At 34.0% G+C, this 23,680-nt stretch overlaps 1 protein-coding gene across 1 annotated transcript in view; it reads left to right on the top strand.

Moving 5' to 3' along the window:
- Positions 1-23,680, top strand: part of LOC100647134 (synaptotagmin-6) — a 98,544-nt gene that overhangs the window by 5,917 nt on the left and 68,947 nt on the right. The window contains exon 2 of the mRNA XM_003394035.4: positions 20,841-21,198. Coding sequence (XP_003394083.1) covers positions 20,932-21,198 — 267 coding nt within the window. The 5' untranslated portion in view covers positions 20,841-20,931. The remainder of the gene's footprint in view (positions 1-20,840; positions 21,199-23,680) is intronic.

Raw genomic sequence — 23,680 nt, 5'->3', positions numbered from 1 at the left:
GATAAAAATTCATTGTCGTTACCCAGAATTGCATGGTCTCGATTGTATCAATTTTGCATAAAAAGCACAGTTTCGCCTCTCTTTCTATTGCTATCATACGCTGTGGCAAATTAATTTTGAAATTGCAGAAACATTTAATTATTTCCTTAAAAATTGTTACGTGTATAATACCGTATAAATGCAAAATTCGAGAAGAAATCAACGTTGATGTAAAAGTAGTTTGAAGCGCACGTTACGAATAATTAAAATTTAACAGAACGTTTTATTTCACTTGGGTGGCATACAGCACACGTATAATGCCGACTTTCTCATCTCTAGTCATGACTCGAATTAGCTGGTAGACATCGGCTAGAGATTATGTGAGATTATGTGATGCAAAGTAAAACATTAAAGATATGCACGGATGAGGCAAGTTCTAAAACAACGTTTCATGGCATTTGCAAGCTGCAAAGGAGAGTTCTTACGAGGCAAGTCGCGTTGAATGGAAGTTTCATCGAATACGTTCAGGTTCAGCGTTTAACGATTCGTTTGTTCCATTCAAACGGAGTAATACTGTAAGATAGAACAAAGGTTATGTAAAATATGATTTTTTCGTGAGAGAAAACGAATCTACATATTGTCAAATTCAATGCCCGTTGTTCAGTTGAATAAAATACGATTCGATTCAAATTGAAAACGGACGAATCTGAACGTCTTTTGCGAACCTGTTTGTGATACAATTGAAACAAAAAGAGTGTAAAGAAGTTCGTTTATACGAGAAATCCGGCAGTTTAGCTTTTTTCGGAATTATCAGTAGAAAGAATAATTCGAACGATCACGGGATCAAGTGCAGAGGTGGAAACATTAATAACTCAAATACTTTTACAACAGTTAATACATATATTGGAAGTCAATCGTTGCGATAGATGCGTACTTATACGTAGACGTATTTTAGTGTGGGACTGAATTTCGATGTAACCGTTGTCAAGCTCTACAACATCGGTCAATCTTACGAACCACGGCACTTTGGCAAACGATACGATTGTTCTTCGGAGACAATATGTTGTCAACGTCGTCTAGAATTCTTTAAATAGACATTGCTCGAGGAGCAATATGATACATGTAACTGTCGAGAAAATTATAAGCTAGTGGAATAGCTGGATTAATATGTTTAACCAACAAGTAGATGTTCAGAATCATCTTTATGGGAATTAAGATATTATCACCGGCATTATTAACGTCGAGGATCGATAAGGCTTAAATGTCTGACAGTTTCCTGCCTCTTTCCCTTTCATTCTTCTTACTTTTTCAGTCACCGATCTTACAGTATCAACGATGAGTGTTGGGCAAAATTTTATTTACGTATCGAATAATAAATAACAAATTAAAATAATATTTCAGCTGCGAATAAGAATTTAATTTCTTGTTTAAATAAAAATTATTTAAACTATGCCAAAAACAATTTATTTATTATTTATTACTTGGAAATGAAATTTTATTTTTATTTGGTTTTGTCTTATCTATTTTACTTTGTACAATGAAAAAATCGTGAAATTAATATAATTATTTTTTATTTTTTTTTTTATTTTAATTTAACTATTTTGATTTTAATATTACTTGCTTTTCGAACAAGTTGTCCGGAAGTTTATTTGATGGTTTATTCATCGTAGCTAACAAACATTATTAAAAATTGCAAATTTTTCTTTAGATACTTCGTTCGTTAGAACATGTATTCAGCTTAACCATAGTTCAAATATTAACGCTATAGACCGCATAAGTGCGTGAGCACCTTGTGGAAATGGAGTCCTTTTATTCTTCTTTATTCTAATTTATTATTAAATATACAACGACAGTAACTCAAAACGTAATCGATTTGAGGTTGAAACGCGATAGTTTAGATTTTGGACGTTTGATTTTTCTTAGCTTCCCTAATAACGTCGTGTTACGAGTGTGCGTTCGAGTTCTATTACTAAACGTTTGGCAGATTGTCGTGTTATTGCAAATTTGCAAATTTCGTCCAACGACAGATATTATAGTTTAGAAATCGACAGTAACTACTGTCAACAACATCAAGTATAGTGATTTACGATGTCTATTTGAATTTATGAAGTTATTACTGGAATTTGTGCTAATGTTCAGTTGACAAAGTTGTAGGCAATGTTTCTCTAAAATTTGTGTAGATTTTGGAAGTCTAATATTGGGAAAGCTCGACTAATGCAATTTAGAGGAATTAGATCCTATTTTTACAGAAATTTGTTGCACCGTGTTGAACATATAGTTTTGAATCGAAATAAAAAGAATAACGATGCTCGAAACTGTCCTCTCATTTCCGAAGTACATAATTCTTGTTCAGGGAGTTCCATCCGCTCTGCACACTTGGTTCTTTTGTCGGCGAGAGATACGTAGTTGGGAAGGCACTTCAATTTCTTGAAACTTTCCCAAGGGTAAAGTATACGATGTATTCTATTCGTTCTCAGTTCTTGTGGTAATCCTTCTGAAATATAGTACTTAATCCCACTGTGCAGTTGCCCGCATAACTCGCAACTTTATGCAAGAACCTCCCTGTGGCTTTTGTTATTTACAATGACGAAATCGCCATAAATGCCATTTTCAGAATTCCGCCTTGAATGAATTAATCATTTAGAAGACATTTTGTTAAATAATTATATTTCCAACATGTGTATCCAAAATTACAATAAGTAGTTACTTCTGCTATATCTTTTTATTTAAAATGGGATATTCTTAATGCTAATTGATGTAACTATTTATGAGTTTCATTACAGCCTTCGTTTCATATTACAACAAAGGTATGAAAAGAATTCTAAGAAATATTAAAATTAAGAAGTTTTGCGATTAAAAGTATTTTTTTCTTAATATTCAATCCAGTCGTTTTATCATTTTCGAAGATTCGTTATATATCTTAGTTTATAAATCCACTCATTAATTACCCTTCATATCAAAGAGATCTTATTTACTCGTTGGAATATTGCGATTAAATATACATCAACGCTCATAATTAAGTCGCAAGTTTCCTTTTTTTTTTTTTTTTTTTTTTTTTTTTAATTGACGAATTTTATCGATTGATATAAAGGTATAAACTATCATACAGGAACGTCTTTCTTATTTCACTGTACAAACAAATGTATTTTAATAACTCGTTATCGTAGTTTCTTTTTACAATCAAGTCGATTAAGCGACACAAAAGAAAAACCGATAAACTTGATTAAAGGACCGTTACTATTTCCGGGCCAGAGTGGATGAACTATCCGAAAACAGAATGTTGTAAAAGCTTTTATAATTTTGTAATACCCTGACTAAATCTTCCATTGTCTCGTCCAATTAATATCTGGGCAAAATTTGTCGTTTCAATTTTAAAACGGAAAAATATAAAATCGAAAGTCTGATAAAAAATATGTGCAAGCGTCACGTTTATGTCAAAAGAATCATAGAATTTTATACTTTTTCGCATTTTTAACATACATTTCCGCGTATACCTATATTAAAAAGATTCCACCTCGTGGTAGTAGACAATTGAGTATACAAACAATTTTTTGACGCAAATATTAAAATACAGCTGTTAAAAACGTAAATGCACAGCAATGGATTTTTTGTTAGATTTTCTACACTTGATAGATTTTCTACATTTTGATTTATATCGAGAGTGCAAAAGTGCAGTCGAAGCAACTTTGAACGTTAATCGGTGTGCGCCAGCCGCGTCCAAATTCTCTACGATCGATATGCAAATCAAAGATGCAAAGACCACACATAAACGTTATTCTTAATATTCTTCGGTATTATCCCAAAATCTGTGTCCCTTAGATTCCTATTCGAATTTATTAGCTTATTACAAATCCTACGGTTGATTTTCGCGTATAATTAGATCTGATCCTTCTATAGTCTCTCTAATTATGTGTTATACTTTAACGTCATTTGCAGGGCAAACTCTAAGCCACGTGTTAGCTCAAAAGCTGTTCCTTACAGAAGTTAATCTATCATGCTTGTCGCAAACAATGCAAATAGAAATTGTCGATTCCATCCTCGTCCTTGCCTAGACCATCCATTAATTTTTCGTAACTTCGATCGAGTCGAGGAGGCTGTTTACAGGAGCAGGACTATTTACGCAGCCTCCCTCATTGGTATTCAATGATCACAGTCGTAGAAGCTGTCGCCCACACGTTATCCATCCACTATTGTTGTGATACTCCTTTCTTTCAAATCGGTAAAAATATATCAGGCAAAGGAAACCTTCTTATTAGCAAAAATTCATTTTATTTCTTCTACAGATACGACAAGCTGAAAATCATTGCGGCGTAAATTAAAATTTTGAGAAAATTTTTTTATTTAATCACGTATTTCGATTCTTTGAGAGAATCGTCGCTTTAATTTCGTAATTGATTTATAACTTTGTTCTCAAGCCGTAGTACCTTTTCATGATGTGATAAAATATAAGGAATCGTTTATAACGATAAGTACAGAATACTATTTTATAAAAGATAAACGTAAAAATGGAACGATTTAAATCACTATGATTCTCAGCCAGCCATGTAACATATAAATACTTATATATATTTTTCTATAACGGGATCTAAAATTTAGAATTAATTAGTTCGTTACACGAGCATAAAACGAGTTGTCAGTTCGGTTGAATATCGCATTTCGTCGAATCGTCGTCTCATTTTTGCCCCTTGTAACTATCGAAGTTATGCTTGAGAGACAAAGGAAAAGGAGAAATTTCACGTATGCTGCGGGTGATTTCAAATTGTATCGAAGTTCATTCACCTGGTTCTTGTAATTAAACTGTTAACGACGGTAACTTATGGATTAATGAAAATGGTTATAGTAAATTTGAATCACATTAACAGGTATCGATGCGACGAATATCGATTAGAGTGATGGATTTAGACTGCAAATTCCCAGATGCCAAGAAGTTACCGAATTAACTTAACGGGTTGATTGGTTTAATCAGCTACTGATAGACTGATGCGCCTCTGATCGATATCTTATTCCACGGAACCACTTGTAGGTTTATTCGATGAATTAGATGACAGAAATAAGCTAAAATGATGTCCGATGTATCCTGTTATGGCAATTGTTTGTATTGATTTCTGTATATTCTCAAGCGGCCAAGCGATTTTGCGATTTAATGTCCATCTATGCTATCTGTAAAATCCATTATTGCTGTTAGCAGGCATAATTTATTAAATATAATTAATAGCAATCTATTAATTAAAATTAACGAAGTTTATTGGGTTTCGACTGAATTAGGAAAGGCATGGCTTCGAGGATTTTCAATATCGAAGAAAAATCTGGAAAACGATTTTGTCTTCGACTATTATGAACGATTTTTGTTACAAGTCATTCGAGTCGGTTCAGAAATTTCTAATATTTTTTTTTGAAGATAATTTATGGCATGTTATTAATTAAATTCACTAAGTATTGCAGGATTTTGATTGAAGTAGGGAGAACATGGCATTGAGGATTAATTTCTTAATTTTAATTGAGAAAAGAGATAGGAAAATTGTTTCATTCTTAACTATTTCAAATAAATTTTTGGGATAAGTCATTGAATTTGTTTTAAGGATTTCCAACATTCTCTTTGAAGTGTGTACGATAAATAATCAATACATTCTAATTAACGTCTTATTGGATATTCGGTATACTTACTTCCAATAGTAGATGTTTGTATTATAACTTGCGAATTGATAGCAGGCTATCGATCGAGGTATTTACAGGTTTAATTGGTTTCGAGGAAACCAGCGTACAGATTTTATTAACGCTACCAACAACGTAATTCGATATTTAAACTATACTTATCAATGTATAAATCTGTGTTTCCAACGAAATAGTTAATTTTCAAAGTAGTGTAATTGCCTGTGCAATTAAAATTCGTGTTAATAGTTTGAGAGCAAGTGGAAAATCCGTATATTAGCAATTAATTCAAACTTAGATCCGATGAGAATACATATAATTCGTGGAAAGAAAGGTTCTTGAAGTTTTTCTTTCAATGAAACATGCTTTCAATAAAATGAAAAAAAAATTGTCGATTTCGTCCCTTGACTTTTACGTAGTATCTGTTATACATCATATATTTTTTCGTTTCATATTCTTACGCTCGTAGTATTTCCTGCGACCATATCCCATGATATTCTATGAGAGAAACGTCTTGTTATTTCATCTTTTTAAACTTATTGAAGTTAAATAGCTAGAAAATTCTCTTTTATGATAGTTGAACTATATATGGATTTAATTATAAAAATATTTCAATTTCAGTGAAATTTAGTATACCTTTGTCGAGCACTTTTAATTTATTTAATTTCATATTTGAGACAGAATTAGAAGCCGATGAATGTAAAATAGAAAAATTTTTATTCGCATCATAGTGTTTTTTGGGGTTGTTCGTATTCGGCGCGCTTCCAGTTTGTTCTCTATCGGGAAACTGATTACACAACGCGTTAATTACAGAGTGATAACAGTGAACGAACTTTCGATGTATCCAACTGAAACGTACCCGAGACACATCGATGCTTGATTACCTGTCTTTGTGTTTGTAGACAGCTGATAGTTCGTTTCGTAAGTTTATCTGTCGAATACCGTAATTTCATTAATTATATCTCGCGAACACCTCACTGATAACGCGTCGCTCGTTAAGAGTAAAATATTGTAATACGTTTGATACAATAGCTGTACATACAATAAAAGCGAACGCTCTAATTAGGACATCCGAGTCTTGAGACATCACTGTCTCGTATTCGCTTTCATTGCGTCATTTGCTTAGAGAATGGTTTCTAAGAAAAAGGACGATAAAAAGGAGAGAAAAAAAGGAGTTCCAAAGAAGGATAAGAAATGAGAATACAGGGGAGAAAGAGAGTTGATGACAAAACGAGTATGAAGAATAGGAACGTAAAAATGAAGAAGAGAACGGATAATAAGCAAGGAGGAGATGGTAATGGAAATGTGGAAAAGTTAAAAAATAATAGAACAGGGAAATTGATATCTTTGAAAATAATAAAGATGTAACAGAAGATAGAAGATAGATAAAGTTGAAATCTATAAAAAGTCTATGTCAAATGTCAGTTGAAATCTGTAATTTCATCTGCAGATCAATTAGCGTCGTGTTTTACTCACAAATTTCTAATTTTCGAAGTTCATGTTTCTTCTTATTCGATTATAGTCATCAGCGTTCAACCCCTCGCCACGCTTCGTTTTCTGGGAATCAAACTCGGTTATTCGGAATTGAAACGTGTCCTCCATTCTTTTGCCTCTTTTTCGTGTAACGAGGCGGCGCATGTTCACCCTGAAAAGTCCTTGTTAAACGACAACACAGAAATACCGATTTGATTGATTGCTCGGCTTAATTAATTAATTACAAAATCGATCAACTCTGGCTAGAACAACAAACAAAAATTATTTGCCGCGTTATCGCGTAGTATTTCGTCAGATGACTTACTTTATCAAAGTATAAAAATTCGGCATAACGGAATCGTTAAAAGCGCGAATTATATTAGAAACAAAAGATGATTTTCTAGTTTTTCTTGATGCTTTCCTTAAAAGAAATATCTGCTATATCGCGTACTAGGGTTAAATGTTTCCCTACATCTTTAATTTTTGAAATAAAGTAAAAAATGTATGCAACAAATGGTGCGTCTTAGGTGTCCTTTTCGCTTTCATCATTGTTCAAACATATTTAAAAGTTTAGAATGCAATAACAATACATGATATGTCATGTGAATAAAATGATATGTCATTTTATTCGAGGCGGTATATTGTCCTTTCAACAGCAATTCGATAGCTGTTACTGTACGTACTGTACTGAAAAAACGTTTCGCAATTTTCATGTTTGATTCACAAAAGTTTACAAAATTGCCTATCGAAGGTTGCAAAATTGGATACGTGATGAACAGTGTAACATTGTTCATCGAGTCAATTCAGTTTAAGGATTCTGGTTCTGGTTTCAAGGGTTGAAAAGGATTTTTACACTTCTCTGCATATATCGAACGAGTGAAACATATCTGACAAAGAATCTTTGAATAATAAAAAGGAAATTTGAAAAAAGATAAAAATTGATAAGGATAATTAAATTATAGTCTCCGTTACAAATAAAATTAAAGTACGCAAGTTCGAGGATGCGCGTGACAAGATCAATTGCACGTGATGATTAGATGAAAAATCAAATTAGTCTCGTAGTTTGTCGTCGCTTATCATTGTTTGTCGCGGTTTTGATGGGACAGATAGCCTGGAATTTCGGCGACGAGAGACACCTGAAGTGATTGATATATTGCTAAATCGATTAATGCACTTGGGCAGTAAGCGTGTTAGCCCAGGTTTATCCTTCATGAAGTTCCAAGAGAAACGGCTAAGTGGATAGGTACATACTCAATGTAGCTATCGGCTCAACACTTATGATAGAGATAAACTCGGAACACCATTAATCCGAGGAAGAGAATGATCTGGTATCTCGCGAATGAGCCGTGGCATTTCGAAGACATTCTGTATGAAGCGTGTACACCATGACACACCAAATATCAGTATTCCACTCTTTGTAATTCTAATTTGAAAATTTCCTTATATCATTTTTATGTTGTATAAATTATAGTCATGAACAAGTTGATGCGCTCAACAAGAAATTAATGTCTGCTAACGTAATGCGCCGTGAAAGCATCAGAGAACATTTTATCGATTTCTAAACAATTTCCTAGAAATCCTTAACAGGGTGAAAAAGGTTAAAGTTCGAGTATCACCGATGAAATCTTCGAATTCCATTTACGAAGCTTCAAACGGATAGATGAATCTTGAAGAAGAATTCCGTTTTTATTATTCAATTATACGTTTATTGTAATCTCGAAACGAAACAAATTTTAATTAAGGAACGAAGACACTATTCGTAATACTAATAGTTAAGACAATAATAAAAAGATTCTAATTTGATTTTAGCGCTATCCTTCGTACTCGTTGACGCTACAATCGTGCGACACTTCCCAATAAATCCTCCTGTTCACGCAGGAGTTGCGTTTTTAAGGTGTCCTTAAAACGTTCCATTTCCTTCGGATTCTTCATTGTACAACGTATGAAAAGGGTTTGAAAGTTGAAGGAGTTTTCTCGAACATCATTGCACAGTCACCCAAAAATCTATTACTTTATTTGCTTCGATGGATTCTTTTTCTCTACAAAGTTCAATCTATCGAAAATTTAGAAATACATATCGTTTCTAGTTATTCTAATTTCGTCGAATCTTCGATATCTTCGATACCGACGAAAGACTGGGAATTTACTTTCTGTTTCTTTGGTCGTTCGAAAGTTTCGTCCTTAGTTTGGTATACGTGTATAGGTATTCCACGAGGGATGGATTTCGGAATGGATGGTCTTACTTGTAAAAGAATCGTTCTCTTTTCGTCGTAGTAAGAAACTTTTCGACTTTACGGATTCATCACGGTGCAGGATTAAAGCGGGATTAAAAAAATATTCAGCGTAGAAAGTTTGTATAACGTAAGAAATTATGTTGACGACGAACGAAGAAATATTTAGCACATTTAAAATTGATAATTTAAACTCTAACGCAATCGAAATTATTAATTTCGTTTATATTTCATATTTTCATGTCGTAAAGCTAGTCGTTGCTTGGAAGATCGTTTCGTCTTTTGTCATTAAACGATTTCTTAAGTTTGAAGAAAAATATGAAATAATCTTTATTAATATATACCACACGATTTATTGTTTCATATCTATGCTAAAATTTTGTTATCTATCGAAAGAGGGACGAAAGTGGGATACGAAAATTGGATTTAAAATGAATATTGAATTTAATTATTACATAATAATTAATCTCACTTTGCATCAGAAACCTGTACACACACATGTCAGCAGAATTTCTTCGTTTCGAGATTGAGTTACGAGATAAAGTGATGGCTGGGATATCCGGAAAGAAATAGGATTTACTTCATCGTGTACACGCGAGTTTCATATCTTTAGAAATCCGTAACTTTTGATAAATCGAGAACTTTCTACCCTTGTACCCATAGCTCTGATTTTTCTCATCATTCCCTTTCAAGACACGCTATCGAAACGATCAGACCCGCTATCGATCGCCGAATTACCGATGGAAATGATATTGTTCTTTCTAGAATTCTTCAGAACCTAGCCACCCCTACATTCTAACGAATTTTGCCATTGAAACGAACAAATCGTGCCTCTGTTTCTCATCTCAAATAGTCTGCTCTTTGAAACAAGAAAAGAAAGAGGGGAAAAAAGGTTAAAGGAAGTTTTATGATAAAACTCCAAGGAATATCGTATGTAAGAGCATCAAGAAATATTTTGCATTTTTTGACAGAATATAAAGTAGAGTAAATGATATTGATACATCCTTTTTTAAATGCCTTTGCATACTGTAATGGTCTTTTTTTTAATGCATACTGATATTTCGATGCATCAACTACTACTGTTTAATTACTCTTTAATTAATTGCTGTAACTTTGAACAGGAAATGCAAACAAATTTCAGTTTGATTTTTTTTCCACCTAATTAGCAAAAACCTTAAAATTCACTAACTTAGGGGCTTGGCGTTTTGGAACGAAGAAATTTGAATTTAAAGCTCAAAATTCATCTGGGGAATTTTAAAAGTCTCAAGTAGGAAGAATTCGATTTATTTGTTTAAAAAGCAAGTTCCTTACATGACATGCGTTAGAATGATTCAGACGTAACTTTAACTTTTGAAGATATTATATACGGAAGACGGTGGAGAAGCTGTGTGTTTTCGAGTTATAAATAATTTTACTTTCAAGTGGTAGAAAGGAAAGGTAAAGGCAAAGGAAATAACGAGATCTATGAAATCTCTATTTAAATCTCTCGAGAAACTTCTTGTCGATACTTCTCGTCAAAGTAGGCGAAAGCTGGTCACTAGAATACAAAAGAAATTAAAATAAAATAACAAAATGAAGTCGAATATACGTCTAACAAAATACAAACGAATAACAAACTCTATTTTTGTATCTATAATAATTCCTATGTAACATTTCAGTTGTATAGAAAATTGATCATAGTTGAACGTCTTCCGTTGGTTGTCTTCCGTCTTTGAGTTTCATTAGTTCGTGAGTTTCTTTAAATAACGCTAATGCTCGGACAACTGTCGAGAAATCCTCTAATCTTAGTATCTTCTGACAGAGAATCCCGTGCTCGAGAGTACCTTTCTCATCCTCCATCTTGATTTTCAGTCACGTTGCGAATACGTAATGAGTCGATCCCTCTTAATAAGTAGTTTCCCCGGTGCAAAATTGAACGATGTATATCGACTTCGATATCGAAATTAAATTCTCCGGCGGAATATTAATATTTTGAATATTTTTGTAACTGTAGTTATTCAGTCACCACGGCGTTCCGTGATTCAACTCCAGTGATGAAAGTGCAATATTGGTTTGTAAATTTGTTCCTTAGCTCTTTGTGTTCTTTGTTAGGAAGCGTAAAGTAGTTAGACTTTAAAATGGAGATAAAATATTTAATCCCATATCGCTGCGAGATTATGGTTCTGACAACGTCTCCAATGTTAGTTCGGAATCGACGATCATGGCAAAAGTATTATAGTTTAGAAACCAATGGTAATTTAGAAAAAATGGTTTTCGGAAGTGAAATTAGCTCAAATGAAGATGAACTTGATTTTAAACTGTTGAAAAATGAGGTCAATTATATTCAAGAATGCATCTTGGTGAATGCTTTATAAATTATCATACAAAAAGAAATACAGAAATTAATATTATAAAATCATATTTTCAAAGTTTAATAAAAATTATATTCTAATAATTTATCTATATTTACAATTTTTTCTTTTTTTTTTTTTTTTTTTTGTAAGTTAATTTGAATATAAAATCATTTTACGCTAGCTGTAAGACACGCGTCACGTATAAGCTAAATCATCCGGAGTAACTGCTACGCCCGACCGAAAAAGTCCTCGAATGTAAAGAATCAAGTTATCTTTCCCGTCGATCATTTCATAAGAATATAAAGTATGATAGAAACATCAAGTACGTGTATGTTATATTGAGAAGTTATGTAAATTAATTCTTGTCGTTTTTGAATCTTTTCTTTTTTCTGAAAAATAGTATATTTTGCATGTAGTACATTTTTAATTTTATTCCGGGCTTATAGTTGTTCTAGTAATAAAATATTTTATATATATGTAGTAAACTAATAGTAATTTTAATAATGCAACAAAAGAATTCATTTTAGAATTCATTTAGGGTTCTTTGAAGATTGTCATTAGAATGGCAGACACCACTGAATTAAAGTTACGTATGTTTGTAGAAGATCCGTGTCACGATCCGTTATATTATACTACTCTGAACATGCTACTGCCAGAGTAGATGTTATAAATCCATGATCCGGGCAATGTTTCGTACGTTAGGTACGTGTTTTGATTCAGAGATGGTTCTTGCTCAAATTTTCTTTTATGCACAAGTCGCCGCACATGCAATTCTATAACGACACTTCCACAAGTTAAATACATGTACAATATAGACATTTACGTTCCCTATAATCGCGTCTTTACATTTCTCAGAATAATAAATTTCTCATCAATTCACTTCATCTCTTAACGTTACTACTTCTTGAAATAATTCCGTGCAAATTGTTCAATTACTTTAGATCTAATATAATCTAGGCGATTCCGTATTCTGCCCTCCCAATCAATTCCACATCGGTACTATTTTTCCACTTAATTTGGGAATTGAATGAAACACTTTAAAAATATTGATAGCATTAGTTATATATCAAATTTACATCGTGCAGACAAAATTTTAGTTAATTCGCGCACACCATATAGCAACGCCGATGTTAATTATCATCCGCTAAGTTTCTTCCTTGGTGTAATTTTTTTAATTTCTCGAGATGTTTAATCGGTGGAATAGAATCGGGGGAAGACAGAGGGGATCCAGCCTTCGGAATGGATTATCCGAGATCGAAGGACCGGGCGTGAACGGCCACAGTAATTAACGAAGGATCAATACATCTTACTTTACGCGCTTGCAGATACCACCTCGGCGAGGCAAGGACGGAAATCTCGAGAGAGTAATCATTTCTTTCGCGGACGATTAAATATCTGAATGGGGTAGAACGTCAGGTGGAATCGAGATTAGGCAAAATAATCAAAGACGGCTGTCCCTCTGTTCCCAGCTTCCATTAATTTTATTCTGTTGGCTCGTTTACTCTCGCTCGGTAACTCACTTGCGTCACACGAAAATCATACCTTTTCCCTAGCACTTGGCTTGTTAAAATACTTTTAATCGGTAATTATAGAGAAAACCTAAAATAGCAAATGGTAAGTTCCCCTAATTAATCCCATAATACCGATTACCGTGGCATAGTTAACACGAAGCCAAATTTTAGGATAGTAATTTTCATGATTAAGAAAAAATGAGAAATTCTTTACCCCTTGATATAAATGAAGCGATGTTTAAAATATTGTATTATTTTAATTTTTAAATAATAGAAATGTCCATTTCCATAGGGTCATTGGCTCTATTATAGAATTAGATATAATTACTCTATTTGTATCTACTTCAACTATGAAAAAACATAATATTACACGAACAGCCGTGAACAGAACCGAATATCGCGATTATTGTCCACCGCAAAGTAAACATCCACTCTAAATTGTGACTGCGGTTTGTGGCAACGATACAATGAATTTCAATTTACGACAACACGGCAATTGATTCGTGTTGGTAGTACAATAGTCAATTCAATATCATTAGCGCAGAAAGTAATGGAATCTTCGTTTGCATAATTTATTTTTCTCCAGTTATTATATACGTCGAATTTTTACAAACAATCGTTAAACCATTGTTAAACCATTAAAAATAGCTTTAAAACATCAATCGCGCGATAATTTAATTGGACGAATCGAAAAAATCGACGGAAGTTTTAACTCGTATCGACAGTCTTTCCCTGTGCATATTTCCACGATCCAAAATACCGTTTGGGAAGTTTGCGAAGCCTTTCATCGAAACAATTTCGTGATTGTTTCCATAACTTTGTAACGATGTGAATTTCAACTTGCCGCATATTTTCCCCGAACACATTTTATTCTAACTGGTGCGTGTCACGTTTCCTACACTTTTAATTTTCAATTTATTCGTATCGGACGCGATCGATTTATTAGCTTCATCCATTTCATGTAGGAAGAACACATATGTTTATTTATATATGTTGGGAAATCTGAAACTTTGAATTGGCCACTCTCGTCCGCGAAACGCAAGTTCGGTTATCCCTCTCGCTATAAAAGCAGCTTTATGATCGAACTGCGTAAATACCGTGCTAAATTGGCTTTGATTACCCTCGCGATAAAATTGACATTGACGTCGAAGCCTCGGAGAAGACGTGTTAGCAACGTCGGTGACAGAAACGATTCATCGCCTGACATCGTTGGCCATTGATAAATTAATGTTTCAAACAATTAACGCCTTTAGTCTTTTTCTCGTTTAACTTGTAAGCCGTTAATTCGTAGTTGGAGCAACTTCTCTTTCTAAATAGATTTGTGTATCGTGTCTGTTGTTACTTTCACGTTGACCTGTATGAATTCGATTGCGGTGCAATCGACCGTGCAAATCGTTATTTCCGTGACGGTTCAATTTCCAACAAGGATGAACGTTTTTTGTGACGATGAACAAATCTCGTCTGTTTTACCCTGATGGAGCGAAATCACACGTTATTGTACACTACTGAACACGTGTAGGTGATTTTATTCACGGAATTACATTTTAGAGAATAATTGTGATATTTAGTTCTTTTGTTTGCGCTCATATGGAGTTACACAATAATAAACTAAATAACTAGAATAAACAAAAAATAGAAATAGATTAATTGCTTGTATTAATGAATTAAACCAAACAAAAATGAACTTTACTCAACGCTCTCATTACCAACAAATAATTTTCATACAAAGTTTATTGCTATATCATTAAAATTTTACATATGCGCTACACATAGATTACTATAAAATTTTATACCAAACTCGCTGGTTTTTTAATTAGTATGTTAATCAATATCAAATGTATATCGTAAAAAATTTCTAGGTTCAAGATTTTCTAACATTCTATCAATGATTCAGTTTAAGGATAATAATCGTGCGTTTATTTTGTGAAATATCTTTTCGTGATTTATTCACATGCGATTTCTTCAAAGAGAATCTAATAAATATATAGATGCTTTTAAATGAAAGGCTTGCAATATGCAGACACGTGGAATTATTTTCTTTGTACAACAGAATTACACCCACGTTCGTATATATTCGTAAAAGAAAAAAATCTAACGAATATTGGTGATGCATTTGAGAAATAAAATTCTTTTCCCACAGAAAAATGAAATGTTCGCCTATTTGTGAATAGCCAAAGACAAAAGAAGTTAAGAATATCGCCATATTATCCCTGAACAATAACCTTCTCACTTTTCATCCCCACTCGGTGCATTTATTTTCACCGTTGTCTTATTGCATTTTTAATTATCACGAGCCACCTTGCGTTGTTTGAATATTACGTTGACATCGAACAAAGAAACGACTGATGGAAAATTTTTATTTCGCTCTTCAAAGTATATTTATTCAATTTCAAATGAAATTCAAATGAAATTTAACGTTTCAGATATATTTGATATATATTAGTGGGCAATTAATTATGCCACTCAATCATTTAAAATCTAATGTAATAAGTGCTTACATGATTATTTAAATACATTTTTTAATTATTATAAAATACAAATTATATAAACCATTATAAAATTAATATAAAATGCAATTGATCGATTTTTTAACAGACAACCCTATTAAGGATTATTTCAATAAAAAGAGCTCATTCCGACATTTAAAGAAGAACGATAGACGGAAAGAAATTAACACGAAGCAAAACAGTTGGGTATTTTATAAATTTTATAAGAAAAAGATTATGTTTCTTCGATGATTATCTTGAACGTTTACGTCTCCTGATTCTTTCTTCATCTCCATCATTTTTCCGCGTTGCAATTCTTGTTTGTAATATATATCGTAATAAATGTTCTTGCAGATATCTTGCCATCAAATTCGACAAGAACCTCGACCATTCTTTTTCATTAAGTCGAGAATCTCGTTGATGCTCAATTTCGTCGGTCCCTTTCGATCACCGTTTCTCCAATTTCTCCCCTGAAGAAAGTCTTCCGCGATCCCGTGTATACTTTTCTTTATTTCTTGCAATTCTAACAAGATTATAATCCGATAGACATCGTCTGCATAGTACGCGTGTCTAAATTCAAACGAATCTCATGAATTTGTTAAAACTGTCTTAAAACTGTCAGGAATATCGAGCTTCGATTAATCGCCGCTGTTGCACAGCGAATATTAATCACGTTTATGAGAACGCAGAGAAGGTGGATTAAGATTCACATACTCTATCAAAAGAAGAGGAGAACGTAGAGAAGATAGATTAAAATTCACATATTCTGGCAAAATTGATCGTTCTTAGTGTAATTCTATCTTTGAAAAGATTAAGCCATATGGCTATGTCGGTACTATACGGTGGAACTGCATTTATATGACCGAAGGCCATATACATATGGCAGGAATCTATGTTCAAACTGATTATTCTCACTATCTATATTTTCTCCTTCAAATAATAGGATTTATAATTATGTTCAGACAAACATTTTCATCAGCAAGAATTAGTCTAATTCCGATGAATGATTTTCTACTGTCCATTTTTACTGTATTTTAACTATATTTTTAAAAGACAATAGCTTTCTCCTATCTATATTTTCTGGGGACATTTTGACATGGAAAGATTAAAGTTATTCGATAGCATCCAAACTCAATTTCCACTTATTTACATAACACAATGATAGGAGTCGCATATCCATAGATATAGTTTAATTTGGCGTATCATGAATGACATTGAACTTCCCTTGCAGCCCCTATGCAATAATTTCCCTTGCTTGGCCTTAAAAATAGAGAGTTGAGCACATTCGAAAATATGCATATTAACAACTGAAAATAGGTCAGCCTGTATTTGTGTCGCCCCACATCCTATCGATTTCACCAGCTTCTCATTTGTTAACAATTTGCGACATATCCGTGTATTGTACGTACATATGTATCGCAAACACTGAAGTTATCTTACCGCGTAAAATATTTCACTTTTGGAGAACGATATTTTGGAAAATCGAAACGTGTTTTAATCAATCGATCAACAGCTTTACGTGACAAGAGGAAAGGTAGGATGATTGCGTACTATTCGTTGATCATGTTAGCATTTTAATATGCTTCGCGATAGCGAAGAAGCGACTACGTAATCACCGCCTCGATGTAAATGTGAAAACGTGGCCAATCAAAGGATTAATCGATGAGAGGACTCTATGGATCGTACGATCGACGCTATTGCATATGCATGTTAGCCGATCGGTTCGTGCACGTTGTTTCAACCGTTCGCGGAGAGACGCGATCGCGAGATAACGCGTCAACGAGAGTCGTAAATTCTCGTTACGATTGAACAATCGACGCCACAAACTGATTGATCCCCTATTTCTATTATGAGAATAGAGGTGATTGGAGTGAGTGTATACGAGAAACTACACTTGATTTGTTAACAAAAAGTTTAATAATAAGTAAAGAAGCAACAATTTCAGTCAAAGATCAAACGATTAACAATTAAGACGAAAATATAACAATTAAGGTTTTGTTAGTGGTTGCTTATAACGAGACCTTTCGTACTTCGCAGCTTGAGACAGACTGACTGATTCTTCTGTTCGAAACCACGGATTCTTTCCTTTGTTGCCCTTCGATATCCCTACTACACACGCGTTTATTAGATGTACCGCGGCGGTCGCCGCGTATGCGTTCTTCCGAGAATTCGGCGAAAGAAACGTAGAGATATCGATGGTACATTGGGCATGTCGGTATTGCGCTTTAACAGCATAGCTCTTTGTACCGCGAAGCCGTTGGAAACGTTCCGTGGTCGATGCCGCCACAAATTAAAGTTTCCTTGAACACTTGATTAGAGAGATGATTAGCAAACCGTAACACACGTGAACAGCCCGTACAGCTGACTTAATGAATTATTATCCACTTTTAAATAACGCTCGGTTGTTTGTTTCTATCGTTAAAAAAGTTCTTCTAAAATTGGAATCTTTTTTTTTTTTTTTTTTTTTCCCGTTCGAATCTAGATAAGACATTTTACATTTCCTGCTCGAGTGTCTTCTATGTTCTTCGATCAGCTTTTCAATTTTTCCTCTATTCCAGTCTATTTTATTCTTTCCTTCTATATCTTCCTAGATTCCACGATCTTCTTATTCACGAGATGCACCATTTTCCTTTTTATTATCATACGTTGATTCAGGCTAGGCGTCACAGTAAGATAAGCCATCGCCATAGCAACTGAATAGATTAATCCACGGTTTACGCACCATGACGCAGGAGCAAGATGTCAACTTGAAAGTTCAACGAGCTTGCCAAAAGCCCCGCGTTGTCGGATTGTGCATGTGCGTGCTGGACGAAGCTGTTGGTTCTACTCGACTGGGAAATTGCACGATGAGCGTCACGATTCAATGACTAAAATGGATGGCACGAGATAGAAACTCAGATCCCTGAAGTTTGAGCGATAACGAGAACACACCAATTTCCAAGCTAGTCCATAACTTTTAACCATTTATAATTAAATTCATACAATGATCGTGAAATGAACGGCTAGTCAAAGATATATATATATATTCTTTAATGAAGAAAATTTTTTTTAATTTTGTACAGATATCTACAATTAAGATTAAGTGCACCACACAAACATACAAATATATACATGTGTCTGTATATGTATATTTGTACGCTATATATCTACGTATATATATATATATACATGTATATGCAAATGTATATGTCATACACACATATATATGTCGGAGATGAAAGAACACCGGAACCTTCCCTTTGGAACTTTGGGAAGATCCCTTAATACTGTAATGTAGATCTCACTATAGTCGTATTAAGAAATTGTTGTCATTCGATCCGACTGTATTTATTTGAGATTTATGATAGTGAGCTCGGGCTCGAGGCGACAACCAGTCACCGAACGTAGCCGCGGTCAAGGGATGAACGTTTTGTCTAACAAAGGCATGAAGTTGTGGCGGTACTCGACAAGCCAAATACCACCACTCGACACTAACTAGTGTCGGACGACGGCAGCGCAGTGGTTAACGTCTTGAATATGTAAAAAACCTGGAATTAATGAACAAAGATTTAAAATATCATGTAAAAAAAAATATGTAAAAAACCTGGAATTAATAAACAAAGATTAAAAAAAAGAGTGGTTAACGTCTTAAGTTGCGAACGTTCGGAACCCGGGTTCGAATCCCGGCGACCGGAGTCCGATTTTACTTCCACGCACCAAAAAAAACGGAGGAAAAATCAGCAGTACCCCGGCAGCGACAATCACTCCGGACGAGGCCCAACTACTACAACTATCACGCTAGTCTAATATATATACACCTATCGCGCACACCTCAGAGTATTCTATAGCTCTCCTTAAAAGAAATAGTTGTAGCGGCACGCGACAGTAAACATTCCAACGGTTTCTGTTCCGTGGCTCGCCACACGCAGACCCTATTCTTCGGGTAAGATGATCGCCAGATGTCAACGCACCTCCACAGTATATGTTTAGCTAACCCGAGGACCCGTTATAAATCTTAAGTTTCAGTTATATAAAGTCCTTCAAACAGACAAATAGTCTTTGTCCCAACTACGGGAAGATAAGAGAAATCTATCCTTCCACGAACGACGCTTCCCGCTAGCAACTTTCCCTCAAGGTCTATTAGCATCTTTTTCTAACCACCGATATGAAGATTGACCAATTAGCAGCAACGCCAATTTCCCTCACCTTCCGAACGAAGGCTTTCCTCGACGAATCCGAGAATCTCGTGTCCTTAGACACACCCCATATGTTATAGTTTTCCTCGGTGGCATCATCGTAACGCAACGATTACGACGAAATGTATAATATGTTGGCACGCGTATTAAACTGTTTTCATCGTTCTTGCTTCTTTCTTTTTTTCCTCGCGTAGTTGATGTTGACCAATAAACTTTGGAGCCTCGGCACGCTTCGGTAATTCCCATTCTATGTTCATTCTTCCCCGAAGCAAGTTAGTAAAATGAACGCCGATCATTCGGACGATTCCAGGAGCAACATGGAATAAATATGCATGAGGTTGAAAAATTTAAAAAGAAATATATACCTGAATACGCGTGGAGAGCGGTAAAGTAGCTGGGAATATTTTACAGTGATTTAATTCATAGCGGCTTAATGATAATTTTAAGTGGGTAACCGTGTTCCACTCTCTTTATTCTTTTATTATCCGAAGCTTCGGATACTCTTGCTAAATACACAATGTGACGCGAAGAACGCGTGGTGCAAAATCAGTTAAAAATGTAGAGCATAATTTTTTAATTGATCCCTCGTTTCCGTGAAAATTGAATGTGAAGATTAATTCTTGGCAAAATACCTGTGAATTCGTTCGGACTTTAAGTGAAAGAATTTTATTGTAGATTTCCAATTTGTATTTAGACATAAAATAACTTTTTATTCGCTAATGCTATGCTTACCTATATCAGCGTATTACCTGTATTCATTCTCGAAATCATTCTCGAACAAATAAACTTTCATCTTTAAGATTGCAAGAGGCAGGAACACGCCGCACGTGTCACGTAACTTTACAGAAAAATCTCTTAAAAATGTACTATGTTTCGGTAGATATAATGCCAACGAATTTCCAGAAGGAAAAGTAGGGAAAGTATAACGTGACAACGAGTACGATCCAATCAAACTAGTGTTGGAAGCTTCCTTCTTCGTTCTAATGGGACCAACCTTTTTCAGATCTCAGGCTGAAGAGAATCTAACTGGCGGCAACAGTTCAGAAAGGAGGAAAAATCGAGCGAAAAGTGCGATAAGAAAAGAGGGAGGAGATATGGTTTCCTCGGCGATCTTCGGTGCGGCCGCTGGAACTGGCTTGGCCTTGTTCGTCGCAATGACGATAGTGGTGTATCGATATTACGCGGTGAGACGAAAGGGAAAATACTGGAGCAGTCTGGATCGTTGGCCAGATCCACCGGGCACGAAGAAATCGGAAACACGACAAGAAGGCTGTTCGGAGCATTGTCACGACGCCTCCGCGTCACACGTGCTCAATTGTTGGCGAAAACAGCAGAAGAATTATCATGCGGTGCAGACTACGGTATGTAAGATATGCTTCTCTATATGAATCGCTATACGTGCCTCGAATAAAAATTACGAAGTTGCCTTGTTATATAGGAAAGTAGACATTTTTTTCTAGCTCTTTTATTTCATAAATTTTATAAATCGTATGTTTGATTTTATAAATATTTTTATCGCGGGATATTCGTTCGTAGATTAACGCGATAAATTAAAAAAAATATGTTGAATCATAGTTGTTACAATATTAAATTTTTGTAGTAGTTCGCTCTTGTAAAATTTAGAATTTTGTCTAATATCCGCGAAATTATTAGTGACTAGTTAATTGAAGCAGCTAATTTTTATAACCGTCTATTCCGCTTGATTAAGATTTATTCTGATCACATGTCGAGAATATCATCGATACACGAGGTATTATAGGTTGGCTATACTCTATATATAAGTTTGATGCGATCTAGCACGTTAAATACCACGCACAAGTTTCCCCTAACTTATATCTATGGCATAAAATTGCGTGGGATAGTTTTATAACTATGTAGATGCTGTATCGCGTAATTTGAAATATTACTTCAAGTAATGCGAAATTTCATGCCCTCAAGACAAAACTTGGCTTAATAAAAGGATCGAAAAGTATCTCTCTCTCTTTTTTTTTTATTTTTATTTTTTTTTTATTTTTAATAAGAAATAAGAAATTTTACTTCTTTATATTATTGTATGATAAATTTACAAGAATATTTGTCAATTATATTTTTATATAATTCTCGTAATTTTGTAAAAGAAACTTTTAAAGTACCACGTAAACTTTCAAGTTGATAAATCTCGTGACCAACCAGACACAGAGCTTCATTAGTACAATTCTTCTTAATCTTATTTTCCACTACTTGCGTTAATTCTTAAATAGTCTGACGCGAAGCTTCGTTAATACAATTCTACTCTAAGTAGATAAGCTTGTGATTAGTCAGACACGGCGTTTCGTACAATGGTACAATTCATTTTAATTTCAGTTTCTACTTACTACTTTAGGTAGACAAATTTTATGGCTAATTAGACGGAAATACTTTGTAAAATAGTTTTCTCTTCTCCGCCCAATCTGCAGTAATCAATAATCATAAGGTACCATTAATAAACATTATAAAAATCAATTAGTTCCAAATGATAGCATTAAATTGGTATTTTTCCATATTCAATTTTATATTCTTTTTAATTTCTTCTTTAAATTTAAAATATAAATCGCGCTGACCTAATTAGACATAGAAAGACGACTGAAGGTTTCGTCAACTTGTCGACCGATCGATGAGTAATAGATCTTTAATGACACTGTTCTTAATTCACTTGCAGTTAGATCACTCGACGTGCAAAAAAATTAACCATTAATTAATGGTCTCGGTATTATTTGACCAACGTCAACATACTTGGAGTCGTTCTGAACCGTTGCGTAATTACCAAACTGTTTATATTAGCTTAATAGCATGAACCGTTACTTTCAGTGCAGTAATACACCCGTATAATCTTTGACACATACACATACACATCATTACATGTGCATTATAGTTTGTCATATTCTCAAACGCTAACACATCGATCGACAAACATATCGGATGTATGAAAAATTAACTTGTATCCATAACATTCTAATTAGGTTTTTCCGGCTTCTACAGAAAAATGGAAAAACGTTTAATTTGCAAATTCTACCAATTCTTTATACATTAAATTTTACGATTGTGTTATTTCCTACTTTTATTTAAACATTTATATATATAGTCGAATAATTCACGACTCGATGAGAAATTATTACCTATACGAATTTGATAATAATGATTCGTTGCATAACGCGTACGATAACTGTTCGAAATCCTATTAGTAACTGTTATCGATTGAACTACATGCTCTGCTAATTACTTAACAGTCGGCTACTAATTTAAGGAAAATTGATTGTTGGCACGATGCGAAGGTATATTTGTTTCAATGCCAACAGTGCGCGTTCAGTTCTAAGATCAAAGGTATCCAGGATAACTTTAACAATTGCTCTTTAAAAATCGCTGTGTTTGATTGATGCCGGATGATTTCTCGTATTCGTACAATTTATTTGTAAAATAATTTTTTAACCATTTATTGTTGTTAGTTATAAATTGATAAAAATGTCTTTGTTTTTAATATAAACAAACATTTAATTTAGTATCATCGATATTATATAATGTAAAGGTATTATATGATATAAAGGTACCAATATTTTGATCTATTATGGAAAAGTATGCTTATAAAATAGAAAAATATTTTACTAAACTGTAATTATATTATGTCTCTATAAAATAATGACGAAAAAGGAAAACGATCGTGTAATAAAATAAACGTGTGTATGTCAATTCATTTATAAAACTCGTAAAGAACGTTTTTCCGAGGCAGCGCGTACGGAGGTCACTCGTCAAAAATAATTTTTAGACTCGTTAGTAACAGCCACGTGGCTGTTGTGCACATGTCAGCTTGTTAGCATGTAGTTTCGTTAC

This window comes from Bombus terrestris, chromosome 2 (genome assembly GCF_910591885.1).
Source record: "Bombus terrestris chromosome 2, iyBomTerr1.2, whole genome shotgun sequence".
In the NCBI taxonomy this organism is placed as follows: Eukaryota; Metazoa; Arthropoda; class Insecta; order Hymenoptera; family Apidae; genus Bombus; species Bombus terrestris.
Note: the sequence above shows the minus strand (reverse complement) of the source record. Positions and strands in the feature narration are given on the sequence as shown.